The 13,831-nt window shown below is 40.4% G+C and overlaps 1 protein-coding gene across 7 annotated transcripts in view; it reads left to right on the top strand.

Annotated features, from left to right (window-relative positions):
• ZNF462 (zinc finger protein 462) overlaps positions 1-13,509 on the top strand; it is a 99,771-nt gene extending 86,262 nt beyond the window's left edge. For all 7 annotated transcript variants that reach the window (XM_054179059.1, XM_054179054.1, XM_054179055.1 and 4 more), the window contains 4 exons: positions 4,063-4,286; positions 6,690-6,822; positions 11,588-11,702; positions 12,853-13,509. In XM_054179059.1, the coding sequence (XP_054035034.1) occupies positions 4,063-4,286; positions 6,690-6,822; positions 11,588-11,702; positions 12,853-13,054 (674 nt within the window). In that variant the 3' untranslated portion in view covers positions 13,055-13,509. The remainder of the gene's footprint in view (positions 1-4,062; positions 4,287-6,689; positions 6,823-11,587; positions 11,703-12,852) is intronic.
• The last annotated feature ends 322 nt before the right edge of the window (positions 13,510-13,831 follow it).

Below are 13,831 nucleotides of genomic sequence, written 5' to 3'. Positions count from 1 at the left end.
TTCAGACCAGTTGTGAGGAGGTGGTTAACTCCTGGGTAAGTGATCCGGATTTTTTTTAGAGCTGTTGCTTCAGCTACACAAACTAACCTCAAGCCTTTGTGTTCCTAAAACACAGCTGGTAGCAAAGGATATTAACACTATATCCACAGTATATCCAATGGGAGAGGTAAAAAGAAGTAATAGAAGTTTTGATGATAAAGAATCTCAGTGACCACAGGGGGAGGAACAAGGGATTTCTCATGTGTCAAGCATCCATCTAATAAAGGAAGTAGAGTCCTTCCTTAGAGTACTTTCTGATGTGTATATCCAGCTAAAAAAATTACTCTGCTGCTGTGTTTGTGTGGCAGCTGAGGCAGACAGTTTTGACAAGGCTTAACATTTCACTGAAAGAGAGTCAGAGGGATGGTGAATGTACTTGGAGATAGGCTTCTTTTTTTATAGCCATTGCATTAGTAAAACTAATGCATGTCCATAGCCATGGTCCAAGAAAATAATTTTTGAGGTAGATGGGAGTGGTGCTCTCTGTGAAATCAAGAATTAAGGATTTGATCCATTCATAGTTAAAGTTCCTCCTGTGCTAAAAAGATGTGTGCATGACTCTTACATTACTTCCATGTTGCTGGTCCCCTAATCCTTCATGAAAGAGAATGTGCTTGAAATCAAAAGTGTAGTAAGTGGCTGTGGAAGCTGAGTTTTGCAAGGTTAAAGCCTGAATGCCTCATTTATGAGGGGAAAAAAAAAAAAAAAAGGGAATTTTCTTCCCATTAAGAATGAGGGCAAAGAGCAAGCTTCCAAGAGCATTCTTACATCTATCACCTATTCCCCTTCTGTGGGTACAGATGGAGCAGAGCCTGTAGCAGAGGATTAGCACAACTAGAATTTGCTACGCGGGTAGGTGAAGAGAAGAAGTTTGACTGTCTGGTTCTTCTGGCCTTTGTGACAGGCAAGCCTGGGAACAGGACATACAGAGGGGACAGTGAACTCACTCTTTGCCTAGCAGAGGTGCTGGCCTACGATTTAATCTGGACAATACAGTTCTTTTCATTATTCCTTCCAGCACCACTACCATCACACATTTTCAAACACACTGGTACTTCCCAGGGCTGAATGCGACTTGCCAAAGTCACTATTTGGTCTACTTCAATATCCTTGGGACATTATTTTTATCTTTTAGCACACAGTTAGTCTCTTCTACTACAAATGGTGATTTTGTCCTTTCATCTAATAGAAATCACACCCACTTCTCTGGAATAGTAACTTCAGGATAAAAAAGTCAAGTATTCAAATTCATCTGCCTCCTCAAAAGTTTTGTTGCTGAGTATCCGGATTCTTTGCATGTGGTTGTTTCTGGCATTATTCCTTGTACACTCATCTTCATTGATACATGCAGAAGCATTGTGCTGCTTTTGGCTACTGGAATGCAAATGCCACATGTTCTGTGACTGTAGCTTGGATGTGCAGACAAATATGCATATTTTCACATCAAACATGACTAAATAATTGGTTTGCATCTCAATAGGAGGACTGTTTTGTTTGTTCTTGATTTACCTTTAAGGGAAGGAAATCAATTAATGATATGTTGTGGTGTGGTGGCGAGTAAAGGTTTTTCCTTACAACTAAAGACTGATAGAGTCTCTGGCTCTTTGGTGCCTTGAGCAGAAGAATGTCTGCCTTGAGTTCCTGCGCTGCATATACTCTAGTGCATTAATGGCCTTTCAGTTTAATCTCTGATCTGTCTTACAATTAGACCGAGTATTTCAGTCTAATGGAACGACTGGATTTCTTAAATCAAGATGATGCTCCTTAGGTGGTTACTTTGTGTTTTGTGTTGTTTGTTTGTTTGTGGCTTGTTTTGTTGTTGTTGTTTCTTTTTGTTTGGGGTTTTTGTTTGGTTGGTTGGGTTTTTTTTAATTACACATCTTGCTATATTCCACAATTCAGGACATCTTTCTGTGGCATGTATGCAGTAGTCTTCATTTAGACACTGGTGAGCTCTGAAGTAATAAATATCAAGAAAGAAACTACCTTTTTCAGTTTGTGTATAGGGCATTATGATTCATTGTCATTGCGTCAGTTGCCCAGATAAGTGCATTCTAAATGTGCAAGCTGATCCTCCAAATGGGAGGTTCTGCATCCAGATAACCCTGCAAGTTCCAAAATTGCTGCTTGGAGGAAGCTCACTGACATGAATACATCATGAATACATCACTTTCGGCTGAAAGTGATATCCTTCAGGCTAAAACTGGTGTTTATATTTAGTTTTCTTTCTCTGGCTACTCTGGGGAGTGTGTTTGTGATGGTGACTTAATAGATTTTGCTAATGTGAATTAGGGAATGCTGCATTACTGCAGTCTGGTAGAGATGAAGTTTTATACCATCTCATGTTTTAGCTTTTATGGTGTGTGCCAAGTGCTACAGGAAAAGTGACTTTTTAATTATTTAAAGTAGTATTTCTGGTTTTGAAAATTTCACCAGACTTTTTCAGTCTTGAAACCATCTGCATGCTTATTTCAGTGAGTTAAAAAGCCCACAGCTGCAACAACCTTATAAAAAGTCTTCATATGACCTCAGAGTCAACAGCTTTATATTCCCTTTCCTATTAGGTCCTTTTCTTCCCTTTCCCTGCTCTGAATGACCACAGCTTTTTGTATTTATAGCTTGAGAATCTGTTGTTGGGGGTTTGGTGTGGGGTTTTTTGTTTGTTGGGTTTTTGTTTTCTGGGTTTTTTTAAAGCATAGCTGTGGGGAAAACTGCTTTTTGAAGTGGCCAAAGAAGTTAGGAGATAGAATAACTTTTGTGTTCAGTGAGAAGCTGATCAGGATGAAATATTTTGCTCGGCTGTAGAAAGTCTTGTCAGCAGAGGTGACATGTGAATTGGCCAGAAGCAAATGAGCAGTGGAGCTTTTGCCACCCTTCATAAACTCTAAGCCAGTTTGTATTTCTGTAGTTATCTTTGGATGTGATATTACTGTCTTGACTACAGAAAAGGGCCCATTGGCTGAGATCCATATGTGGATTGCCATGTCTCATATTCCCCTAGCCTTCATGTCTGCCATCTGAGATTCAGACCTGGGGGTTTTTTGTTCAATTGTTTTAATCTGTCATGAGTAATGAACCTGCATGAGGAGGATCAAACTTCTTCTTTAATCAGTGGTCTATAAGGAGTCATGCTGCTCAGGTTCAATGTTCTAGTTCATAAAAACAGTTGGGAAACAAAAGCCCATAATGACAATCTTCTGGCAACCCTCATCTGAAGGGTCAGTTAGGGTTTCCCTTGTGCATACAGCTCAGAGAACCACTGTGGATGAGTGTTACACACATTGGATTCTGGCTGTGTCAAATTAATTGCTGGTCTGTTAAATGTGAGTGCTTTGTTTCAGAAGCAGAGAGTTTAATTCCTCAGCAAGAGCATTTTGAGTACATGCCTGTATCCATGATCTGAACTGTGCAAGTTGTGACATGACAGCATGCAGATTTTGATGTTGAGCTTTCTGAAAGCTATGGGTGTATTGAGAAGTTTCTAACTCTGTATGAAGTAGAAAGCCTATTCTAGGAAAAAAATATGGCCGTACCCTTGCAGTCTCCAGAAAGTAGCTTTACCTGTAAGGATACCAGCTCTGATGTTTGTGGAGCCAGCAGGCTGATGCATTGGGAAGCATCCTGCATCTTCTCTGTTTCTAGCAATTGTTCCTGGCTGCTCACAAATATGAACTTTGTGTCTGTCTTGTTTAATGGTTTTGTTTTGTATTCTCAGGCTCTGTTACTCTGACTTGCAGATAGAATCTCATTTGCTGTCCATTCCCATGCTCTTCATCCTATAAGCAGCTACAATTGTGAGGACACCTGCATTTGTAGCCTTGGAGGAATAACCCTGTGATTGCAGGAAGAATTGTTGTCTTGGGTTTTTTTGTGTTGGTGCAGCTTAGTTCCCATTACCTTTCAGATGAACTGCCCACCCATATATCAGATCCTGTTCTGTGTGTATAGTAGTGCTCAAACTGTTGACTGGCAGGCCTGATACTTCATCAAATTTGTTAAGTGAACATTGTTCTGTCCCTACAGAAGAGCGGGTCGTTCCCATTGAAGTCTGCCGTTCCAAACTGTCCAAGTACTTACAGGGGATTGTTTTCCGTTGTGATAAGTGTACCTTTACCTGCTCCAGTGATGAGAGCTTGCAGCAGCACATAGAGAAGCACAATGAACTGAAACCTTACAAGTGTCAACTCTGCTACTATGAGACCAAACACACAGATGAGCTGGACACTCACCTTCGAGAGGAGCACAAGGTAACATCCACAGAGTTTTTATTTGTAGCAGTCTACTCTTTGCAAGTTCTGTGTTCTTTTATTTCCATGTCAGCTCTGAGTAGCCAACTTGCCATTTGTTTTTTTTTTCTCTCCCTCCCTAAATCTGAAAATTACTCCCATGTAAGATTTCACTTCCTCTGTTTTCTATTATTTCTCTCTATTATTTCTCTCTCACTTTTTTGTTTTTGTTGTTGTTGTTTAGATACTCAAAATTGAGGGTTTCTAAAGATGTTCTCATTCATCAGAATTGGCAGACTGTGGTATGCAGTGTGTGATTATCTAGAAAAGGCAGTTGTCTATGCTAGAAGTATTTAAAGAGGCAAAAAGGGAGTTGTGAAACGCTATTAATGCTTTGTGATTCAGCCTCTCTGAAAATGGGGACATTCCAAACATAAGACTGCTCTGGCAACTTCAGCAGCATGGCATGCCATGAGTATTGTAATAACAAAGAGGGCAATACATTGCCTTTTACTTTTAACAAGGGAATTTTAAAGCACAAGCATAACCAGGTCCTAAATTAAGATTTACTCTGGAGTTCATGTGGAGTGCCTGAGTGTAAATCTGATCCAATCTTTGAGATGCCATTAAAGGGTTTCCACAGTCTGTTAGTTTTGAATTTCTATAACTGAGAGCTGAGTAGATGAAAGACACTTAAATTACATAACTGAGATATGTTTTGGGGTATTTGTTAGTGCTTCCTTGTAATTTCCAGAGGAAGCAGCTATGTATCTTCACCTGTTGCAGCTAAGCTGACCAGGTCCTCGATGAAAACTCACTCTTACTTTGCTGACTGAATGACACTTTCTTTGTATGTTGACAGTATTAGCAGCAGAAGTCCCAGTGGGACTTCTAATACTTAAAAAATACCTGGTTTCTTCTAAAAACAATCTCTGTGAACTTTTGTTGGCCTGTGGTGCTTGCCTGCCCTCTCCTTTATTATTTCTGGAGATTCTTCTGCAGTTCATGTGGTACATGAGATGCTCCATGACTCCTAGTCACCACAGCAAGACACCTGGCATACCCAGGGTGCATTATTCCTTATAATTTTGACACAGTGCATCAGTCTGGGAAAATTATTCCCTTACTCAGCTCTCCCTTGCAATCCAGACCTGCAGTGATGGTGCCAGTAGATTAGGTTATCCTTTCCCCATCTCTCTTCAATAATTTATCTCTCACTAATTTGTATCCAAGTTCTGGGCTCAAATACTCAGGTGATATATTGCACCTCAAGGAGCTTCTGTGCATGAGCCATGTTGAATTTAATGACTTGCATGTGGTCTTGTTTGTTTAAGTCTCAGTTAAGGGTGACAACCTCATCACAGCTGTCTGTACAGAGTAGTAGTAGGAATCTGCATACCACTGCCTTTAGGATAGTTTGCTATTTGGAGATATACTACACTCATATTTACTTCTTAGTTTCACTCACATTTATGATTCCATAGAGGGATAAAGTAGTCAGTGGGTGTTGATATTTCATTCAGCATCTTGCAGGAGGCGTTGTACTGATTCTTCTCTCTCCATCCTCTCTGTCTCTGTGGCTGAGTGCCTGTGCAGCTGGAGGACTGTCACACTGCATAAAAGATGAATCCAAAAATCTTCCCAGCAGTGATGAATGAACTCAGGGGGCACTTGTCATCAAACAAGCATTGGCCTTAGTGTTCTGGTCATGCTCCATGCTCTTTGCTTCTACTGTAAATCTGGACTGCTCCTCTGCTGTTTCTGTTGGATGTGGTGGATTTCCTGACTTCCATGCCCTAAGCTGCTCCTTTTATACTGCTGCTACGAGCTGTTAAATAGCTGTTACATTTCACCCTAGGGTTAGCTGAATTTGACTGCTGGGTGAAGTGTTCCCATTATAGTCTGTGTATCAGTTTGCAAAGTACTTTGCAGCCCTTTGAAATGAAAATTGATCTCCTATTAATGAATGAATGTGTATGTGGCACACACACAGACATATGCTTAGTAAAAGACCCATCCTTTCATGAATGGAGTACACCAGTCAGTGTGGATGAGGAATAGTAGTGTTTGATCACAGTCATTGAATGGTCTCATAAAATGAAGAAACAATTTCAACTGGTTTTGCATTTCTTGGATTTTTAAGTTGTTGGGGGTTTTAGTACATCAAAACCAGTAAGAAATCATCGGGGGGGGGGTTGCTGAACATCATTACATTTTGAGAACCAAACCCTAGAAATGCAGAATAAGCAAGAGAAGAGGAATCACTAGCATTGAAAATAAATTAGTGTTAACTTGATTAGTTGACACATGTCACCTCTAGCTAAGCAGGCATTGGGGTGTACTTGATTTTGTTTTGCATCTGTGATGATTTTTCTGATTAGCTGAGGATTCTGCTGATTGCTGACAAAAGTGTTTCTTTCAAAGGTGAGCCGTAATTTTGAGCTGGTTGGACGGGTTAACTTGGACCAGTTGGAACAAATGAAGGGGAAAACAGAAAGCTCCAGCAGCGATGAAGAAGAAAAAGAAGATGAATTAAGTCCTGAGGCTGAAGAGAGAGGTCAGTGCTTTTTTTCTTTTCTTTTTGGCACTGTGCAACACACTCCACCAGTCCACCAAGCAAGGTCACCTGTTGACTCTGTAGCACATTCCTGTAGATTCATGCAGGCATGCCAGCAGAATCAGAATGGAGCTTTTATGAAGACACTGCTCCTGGGGGAATCTTGTGTTTCTAATCCTTATTACAGTTTTTCTGTCTATTAAGAAATGTCTACTATGCGAAAATACAGATAGGATCTGTGGCTTACTTGCCCATGCAGATAACATCTATAAGGTCTTGGAAAACTACACAAACTTAAGTATTTCAGCAGTCTCTTGGATTTTCTGTTTTAGTAACCAGTTTTCAGCTTTTCACTTGGCTTTGTTAAGTGAGGATGAAGAGGTTGTGGACAAACTTTTTCATGGGCTCTTATTAGCTCTGTGCTCAGAATTCCTTGTCAGACAGCATCATCCTGTTGCAGTTGCTGCAGTTGACAGCTGTGGAGCCAGCATAGATCCATGCTCCATATGTACTGTTGCAGACTTAAGTATGCGTCCAGTTTCGTACCTAATCCTCCAGATTTCAGCAAAGATGGGTCATGTGCTGGCTCATGACCTTGGTTTGGCAAAAGTTAATCAGCAGGGAAGAAATTCCCTATAAACTGAACTAAGGGTTTCTTGACTTTGCCTTTGTGGGATAACTGCCTAGCTTATGGTAGGACAGGAAGGCAAGTTGATTTAGTACACATTGGGACTGAATCATTTGCCATCAGCAGGTGTTTCCATTAAATGAAGATCCACCAATCTAGCCTGCCAAAGAGCTGAAGGAGGGAGTCTTATGAAGACAAGACAGCCCTGCTTTGGCTAAAACTGGTGAAACAAGGCTGAAATAACAAACACCCAACTTCAACAAATTCATATCAGAGCAAGTCCTTGCTGGGACATTTGAAAGAGAGGCAAATGTTAGTTTTACCACATAGTTGCACTAAGAGTCCTGACTCAGAAACAGGCTGGCCCTGGGATCTTAACTGTGACATGACAACCTTCCAACAACCTTCCCAGGTTATTGCAGTCTCCGATGTAAACTCTGTTGTTTAGTTTTTCTACTGCACAATTCACCCGTCAAATACAGTATATTCGCAATTCTAGTATCTGTAGCCTGGTGAAGCCTGAGTGTGGGTTCCTGGTGTCACCCTGATGACTGCAGTTAGCCAAGTTCTGTATACTTTAACTAAAGGTACACCACCACATTTATCTTTGTCCTCCTGAATTTCCAGCTTTCTAACTCAATCACAAGATGTTCACAAAAGACATTATGTCTCCCTACATCTTTTCAGATGTTGAAAAATTCTGATTTCTGGGTTCACAGGTTGTTTACAGAGCAGGAGCACAGATCATGTTCATTACCTTTTAATAGCAAGACCCCAGCATCTTGGATTTTGCTTAGTGACCCCTCAGCATAAATTGAGTCCACAGTTATCACCAGCACTCAAGTGTGGTTAGTGATAGCTTTTATTTAAGTAAGGAAGGAAGCAAGTTGGATAGGAAACGTCATTATGTTTTAAAATATCCTTTGCAAGATCTTGGGCAGAGCAGTAGAAAAATCAGAGAAGGACCTAAACAGATGTTTGTTCTATATGGCTGGATGTCTATTTGAGAAAAGCTTCGTCCCTCAGAGTTTCTTGGCTGGAACAATGATTATGTAATGCAGTGATCTGACTAAAGGACCAGCTTACCTTAGTTGCGGATGTAGCAGGCTGATTAATAGTTTATATAGACCCAGAGCTAGCAGGAGATGACACTGTCCTTTTGAGGACATTACATACAAACACAGGTACTGAAGTGACCTTGTAAGCTATGGTGTCTGGACCAAGAAGTAAGTGCTATCTGCCAGGTCTTATAAATACCTTTAAATGCACCATGAGAAGGGGCACAGCCCAAGGTGAAATTCATTGTTTAAACTGACTTTAGGTTACACTGTGAAAATGGAAATATACTGCTTTCTATTTTGCAGGTTTAGATTTGTGGGGATAAGGGTTATCCCCATCATTCATAGAATCAAGAGTTAAGCCAAGGATAATGTCTTAATAATTCTGATTTTTAGTTTGAACTTTTTTCAGTCGTACGTGTGGGTTTTTTTAACCTGTGACTGGCTAAAATGACTTCTGCATGCTTGTTCAGATGACCAGTCAAAAAAAAAATCATGCATATTTCCAAGTCCTTTTTGCAGCTGTTTTTTTTCTGACTGATCTGTAGAGTCAGTCTTTCACTGTTGTTATTTTTTTTTCTTTTTAATCTATTACTGTGTATAATATACTAAAATAGGTAGAAAATGCATAAAACCCTTATGCCTACTACAGCAAGGGTATTCAGAGAAGATCCAAGTGTATTGCCTGTATTTTTCTAGGCAAGTTGTGAATTACAAGGCAAGTTGCAAGATGCAAGGTAGATTTCTGAAAAAATGTCCCAATGAGAGAGGCTGTCTTCCAAGTATCTGGAAGCAAATGCTGCCTGCACCTTCTGAAGTCTGTGACTTTGGCAGAACCAGGATTTCTTCTCAATAGCTTGCCTAGATTCACCATGTTGACTCCAGGCTGGTATGCGCAGTACTCGAGGTGTAAAGAGGAGTGTGTTGCTTCTCCAAATGGGCTGCTGGACAGTGGACCAAAGAAAGGCAATTGCCCATGTGAACAGGCAAGGTTGGGTAGCAAGCTCAGTAAAACTGAACAGCTGTCTTGAATAGGAAAGGAGGGAAGCCATTGTCTGCTGGTAAATTTCCAGGGAGAATTCCAGAGAGAATATGTCAACTAAGGAAGAAGAGTAAGAGAGAAAACCAGAGTGTCTGATATACATCATGCAAAGAACAGCTTCCCTTGGTAGGGACTAAATCCCAGAGGGACTGTGTATCTTTACTGACTTCTATATCTTGGTCTCAGTAAAAAAGGTAATTTAGTGGCTGTTTTCCCACAGTGGTTAATGTCCATGGGTGCTTGTATGTGTGATGCAGGAAAATCTTAAGATAGGTCAGGTAAGGCAGTCTCTTGCCTTTCTTTTGCAAGCCACAGAGAGGAGTGGCTTCTGCTAGTGCTCCAGGGTAGTAGTCCAGATTCACAGCCCTAGAAGCAAAGCTGCTTGGGAAATAGGGTGAACAAGATTGTGCTTTCTGAAGCGGTGATGGATTTACTAGAGTAGCACTTGCTAACCTTTTGAGTTGCAAGCACGAATCACAGGCCATTTTGGGTTGGAAGGGACATTTAAAGATCATACAGTCCAAGCCACCTGCCATGAGCAGAGATGGGGCATGCACAACTTCTCTAGGCAACCTGTTCCTGTGTCTCAAGACCTTTATCTTAAAAAAATTTCTTCCTTATAGCCAGTCTAAACCTACTCTGTTTAAAAACATCACCCCATGCCCTACCACCAAGGCCCTGCTAAAAGGTCTTGTTCCATAAGCCCTCTTTAAGAATTCAAAGGCCACAAGATCTCCCCAGAGCCTTCTCTTCTCTGGGATGAACAACTCCAACTCCACTCTGTGTGAACAAAATAGACTCTATACTGCATATTTGTTCTCTGCAGAGGCCCAGAATAAACTTGCTATTGTATACTGTAAGGTGTGGGTTCTTGTACAGAAGGTGTGTTCTTGTGCAGAGCAACAGCATCTGCCTCTAATCCTTTTGGACTCTATAAATATTTGTTCCATGACTAGTCTGTGTGTTGCAATGTGTTTATAAATTTGTACCACACATAAGGAATTAAAATTCAGATTGTGTAAGAAATTTTTTTTTTCAGAGAAAAGAGGCAAAAAAATGATGTGTGAAAGCGTTCCTTATAGAACTTCAGTAAGGGCTAACTAGTGAAAAATGTGTCCTAAATATATGTTTACACGACCTTAGGGAATGTATGGACAATATCAAGTTTATAGGCTTACTCTGAACAAAGTAAATCTGAGATTGAAGAAATCAAATGAGCAAAGATCAAAACCAAAGTGAAGCAAAATCCCTTTTATTTTATTACGTAGTTTGGGAGGAGTCAGAAAGACATTCTATTGATTTCTTGTGTAAGATCATCCCTGCTAAGGAATTTATGCTTTGAGCAGATGGTGCTGTCTCATTTTCAGTGAAAGAATCAAATGAGATAGTCCATGCAATTATTTTTAATGGCTTATGTGGTGATGTTCTTAATTTGTGAGAAAATGTTTCAGCTTTTGTTAAAGCTGGCTAGTTCACTTGGAGCTTGGCTTCCCAAAATACCACTTTGTGAGATGCCAGTGACTTCATTTGTTACTACTACATGTTTGACACTTCTGCAAATGAGGCCCAAAGTAGTTTGTATAGAGTAGGATGGATGAAACACCTATGCAGTTAAGATGCAGGACTTAACCCACAAAACCTCCTCATGAAGGGATATCTATTTATTATGAGTATCACATGTTAAATATACCAAATCTGTGCTTCCTAGAATTTGTATTACCAATTAAAAAATTACAGATAGGCTTTAGTGGGTTTCTTTTATTTGCTTTTAAGCCATTTCAGCCCTAAACTCACTTTTGGGTTTGAATTAAAACTGCACAGTCTCGTGTTTTTAAATACAGGAACATTGAGTAGTTACCCTTATTTGCAAAGATGCTTTAAAGCTTACAATGAGATTTGTCACTTTAAATGTCACTTTGCTATGGGAAGTTACATTTTCACTAGCACAATTACTGGAGCCATGCAGCAAAGGGGACCAGAGCAGGCACTTCTTGACCTGACACTTCTAAATTAACAGACTATGCTGTCATTTTCCAGATTCCATGATGTTTCCTGACAGCGGTGCTCCAGAGAAACGCTTCCCATGTGAATTCTGTGGACGATCATTTACAGAAGGCTCTGAGTGGGAGCGACATGTGCTGAGACATGGCATGTAAGTTCGCTCACATTCCTTTACCAAACAATCAAAACTTAACAGTAGATCTCCATGCATTTCAACTACCCCACTCCTCACCTCCCAAAAAAAGCCTTGTGATGAAGGCAAAGCAGTTCTGTGAAGAACAATTCTGCCACAAGTGTGGATGTAGTCACCAGATGTCACTGCATGGGAGGTTCCTGCCCTCCTTTTTTAGCTCCACTCCTCAGGGTGACTGTAGACTGTAGAGTTTAAATTTGTTTGTGATTCTAAAATTTAAAAATGTCCCTGAGTGAATACCACGTGGCCAGGATTAACGTTACCTGAATGCTTTGTTGATTTTGCTTGTCATCAGAGCGGCATAAAAATGGTAGAAAAGTATATGGAATATTCGAGGAAGGAGCTGGGTTTCTTTTTACCCTTTGTTGTTACATCTCTTTTGCATGCTTGCCGTTAATCTTGCACAGCAATACAAGGAATTCTGTGCAGACAAATGTCAAAACCTTCTAGGGAAGTAGAACTGTTCTGAATGCACTCCTCCTAAATTGTGCATAGTGAAATTCAGTAGATTACCTTCATAGGGAAGAGCTGTGCTTTTCTAGAGCAGTTTGCACACTGCAAGATGATAAGTGTCACAGATGAGAGAGCCATCTCTGGAACCATTGTTTCTCTTTTCTGACCGCTATCATCAAAGAATCTATTTTCTTCAAGGCATCTGACTTGCAGGAGACACTTGAAAACCATACTGTAGGTTAACTGTGAAGGGATGAGAAACACTTCTCTTACTCAACCGTGTCTGCCTAAATATGAGTCCTTGAAATGTTGCAACCTATAAAACATTTTATCAGATCATTAACTCTTTAGAAAGGTTTGTTGTTTTTTTTCCTATGCTTTTGTTTGCTGCCATGTATGTCTGGTTTACAAGGGACTGGGGAAAGGCAAATAAAACTTCTAAAAGTCAGAACTGGTATTCTTTGCTCTCACATCTATCCTAGTGCAGAGCAGTTTGTTTTCAAAACTAGTAGCTTCCTTCCACTGCCGTGCCTGCTTGCATTGGCCTTTCTACAAAGTGGTCTGATTTTCTCTCTCTTGTGATGTGCACAGATTGGCTTTGCTGTTGCCTGTATTGACTGTGAGTGTTTGTGTTTTCTGCCTCTTGGCTTCCCAGGGCACTGAACGAAAGTAAGCACAGGATCAGTGAGGACAGCCAGCCAAAGGAGGACATAGAAGAAACTGTTGGCACACTGCCAGAAGAGAAAGAAGGCATTGAGGCAATGGTGGTGGACTATTCCCACAGCAGTGAAACAGCAGTCAGTGTGGTAGCTGCTGACAAACCTCTCCAAGACAACTCGGAGGCCAAAAACGAATAAGCATTTGATGTGATTCTAATCAACCTACTTGAACAGTGATGAATGGGGAGGGATAGGTGGGTGGGGTGGGCAGAAGAAAGAAATGAAGCTGCTTTTAGGACTGAATGATCTATTTTCAAAGCACTGGTACCTGTGTGTGTGTGTGTGTATTAAAGTTATTTATGTGATGGAATAAGTGGATCCATTACATCACTGCATCTTTTCTTCTGGATCTTGACAATGGGAAGTTACATTCATCTTGGACTAATGAAGCAACTCCCCGTATTCCTACATTACACATCGTGCTTTGCAGTGGAGACTTGGATTGTTTGTGAATGGAAGCATCGTGAGCATGGAAGAAGTGGGAGGGGGACAACTTTTCAACGCACAAATTTGTGTGCGTTTTTCTAGTTTTAATACATAATGCTTTTCCAGACTGAATGCAACTGCTTTAGAAAAGAGAAAAAAAAAAAAAAAAAGAAAAAAAAAAAGAGGGGGGAGGGGGGGAAGAGATAAAAACAAACAAAAAAAAAACAAGAAAAAAAACGAGCAACAAACAAGCAAGCAAGCAAACAAACAAACAAAAGACAGAAACTACTTTGCGTAAAACAGTCACCTGTTTCCTAGTACCTCAGAATTAACCAAGGGAAATCTCTGCATTTGTCAGTACTACCTGCTGTTGTTGTGGTTAAATGTAGAGAGACTGCTGGGCAAGGTGGTGAATGGAGGAAGAAGAAGAAGAAAAAAAAAAAAAAAGTTTTAAAGAAAGGAAAACAAATTGTGCTTAAAATCCCAGTG

Source organism: Dryobates pubescens, chromosome Z, assembly GCF_014839835.1.
Source record: "Dryobates pubescens isolate bDryPub1 chromosome Z, bDryPub1.pri, whole genome shotgun sequence".
Lineage (NCBI taxonomy): Eukaryota > Metazoa > Chordata > Aves > Piciformes > Picidae > Dryobates > Dryobates pubescens.
The sequence above is the reverse complement of the archived record's forward strand: the minus strand, read 5'-3'. Positions and strand labels throughout refer to the sequence as shown.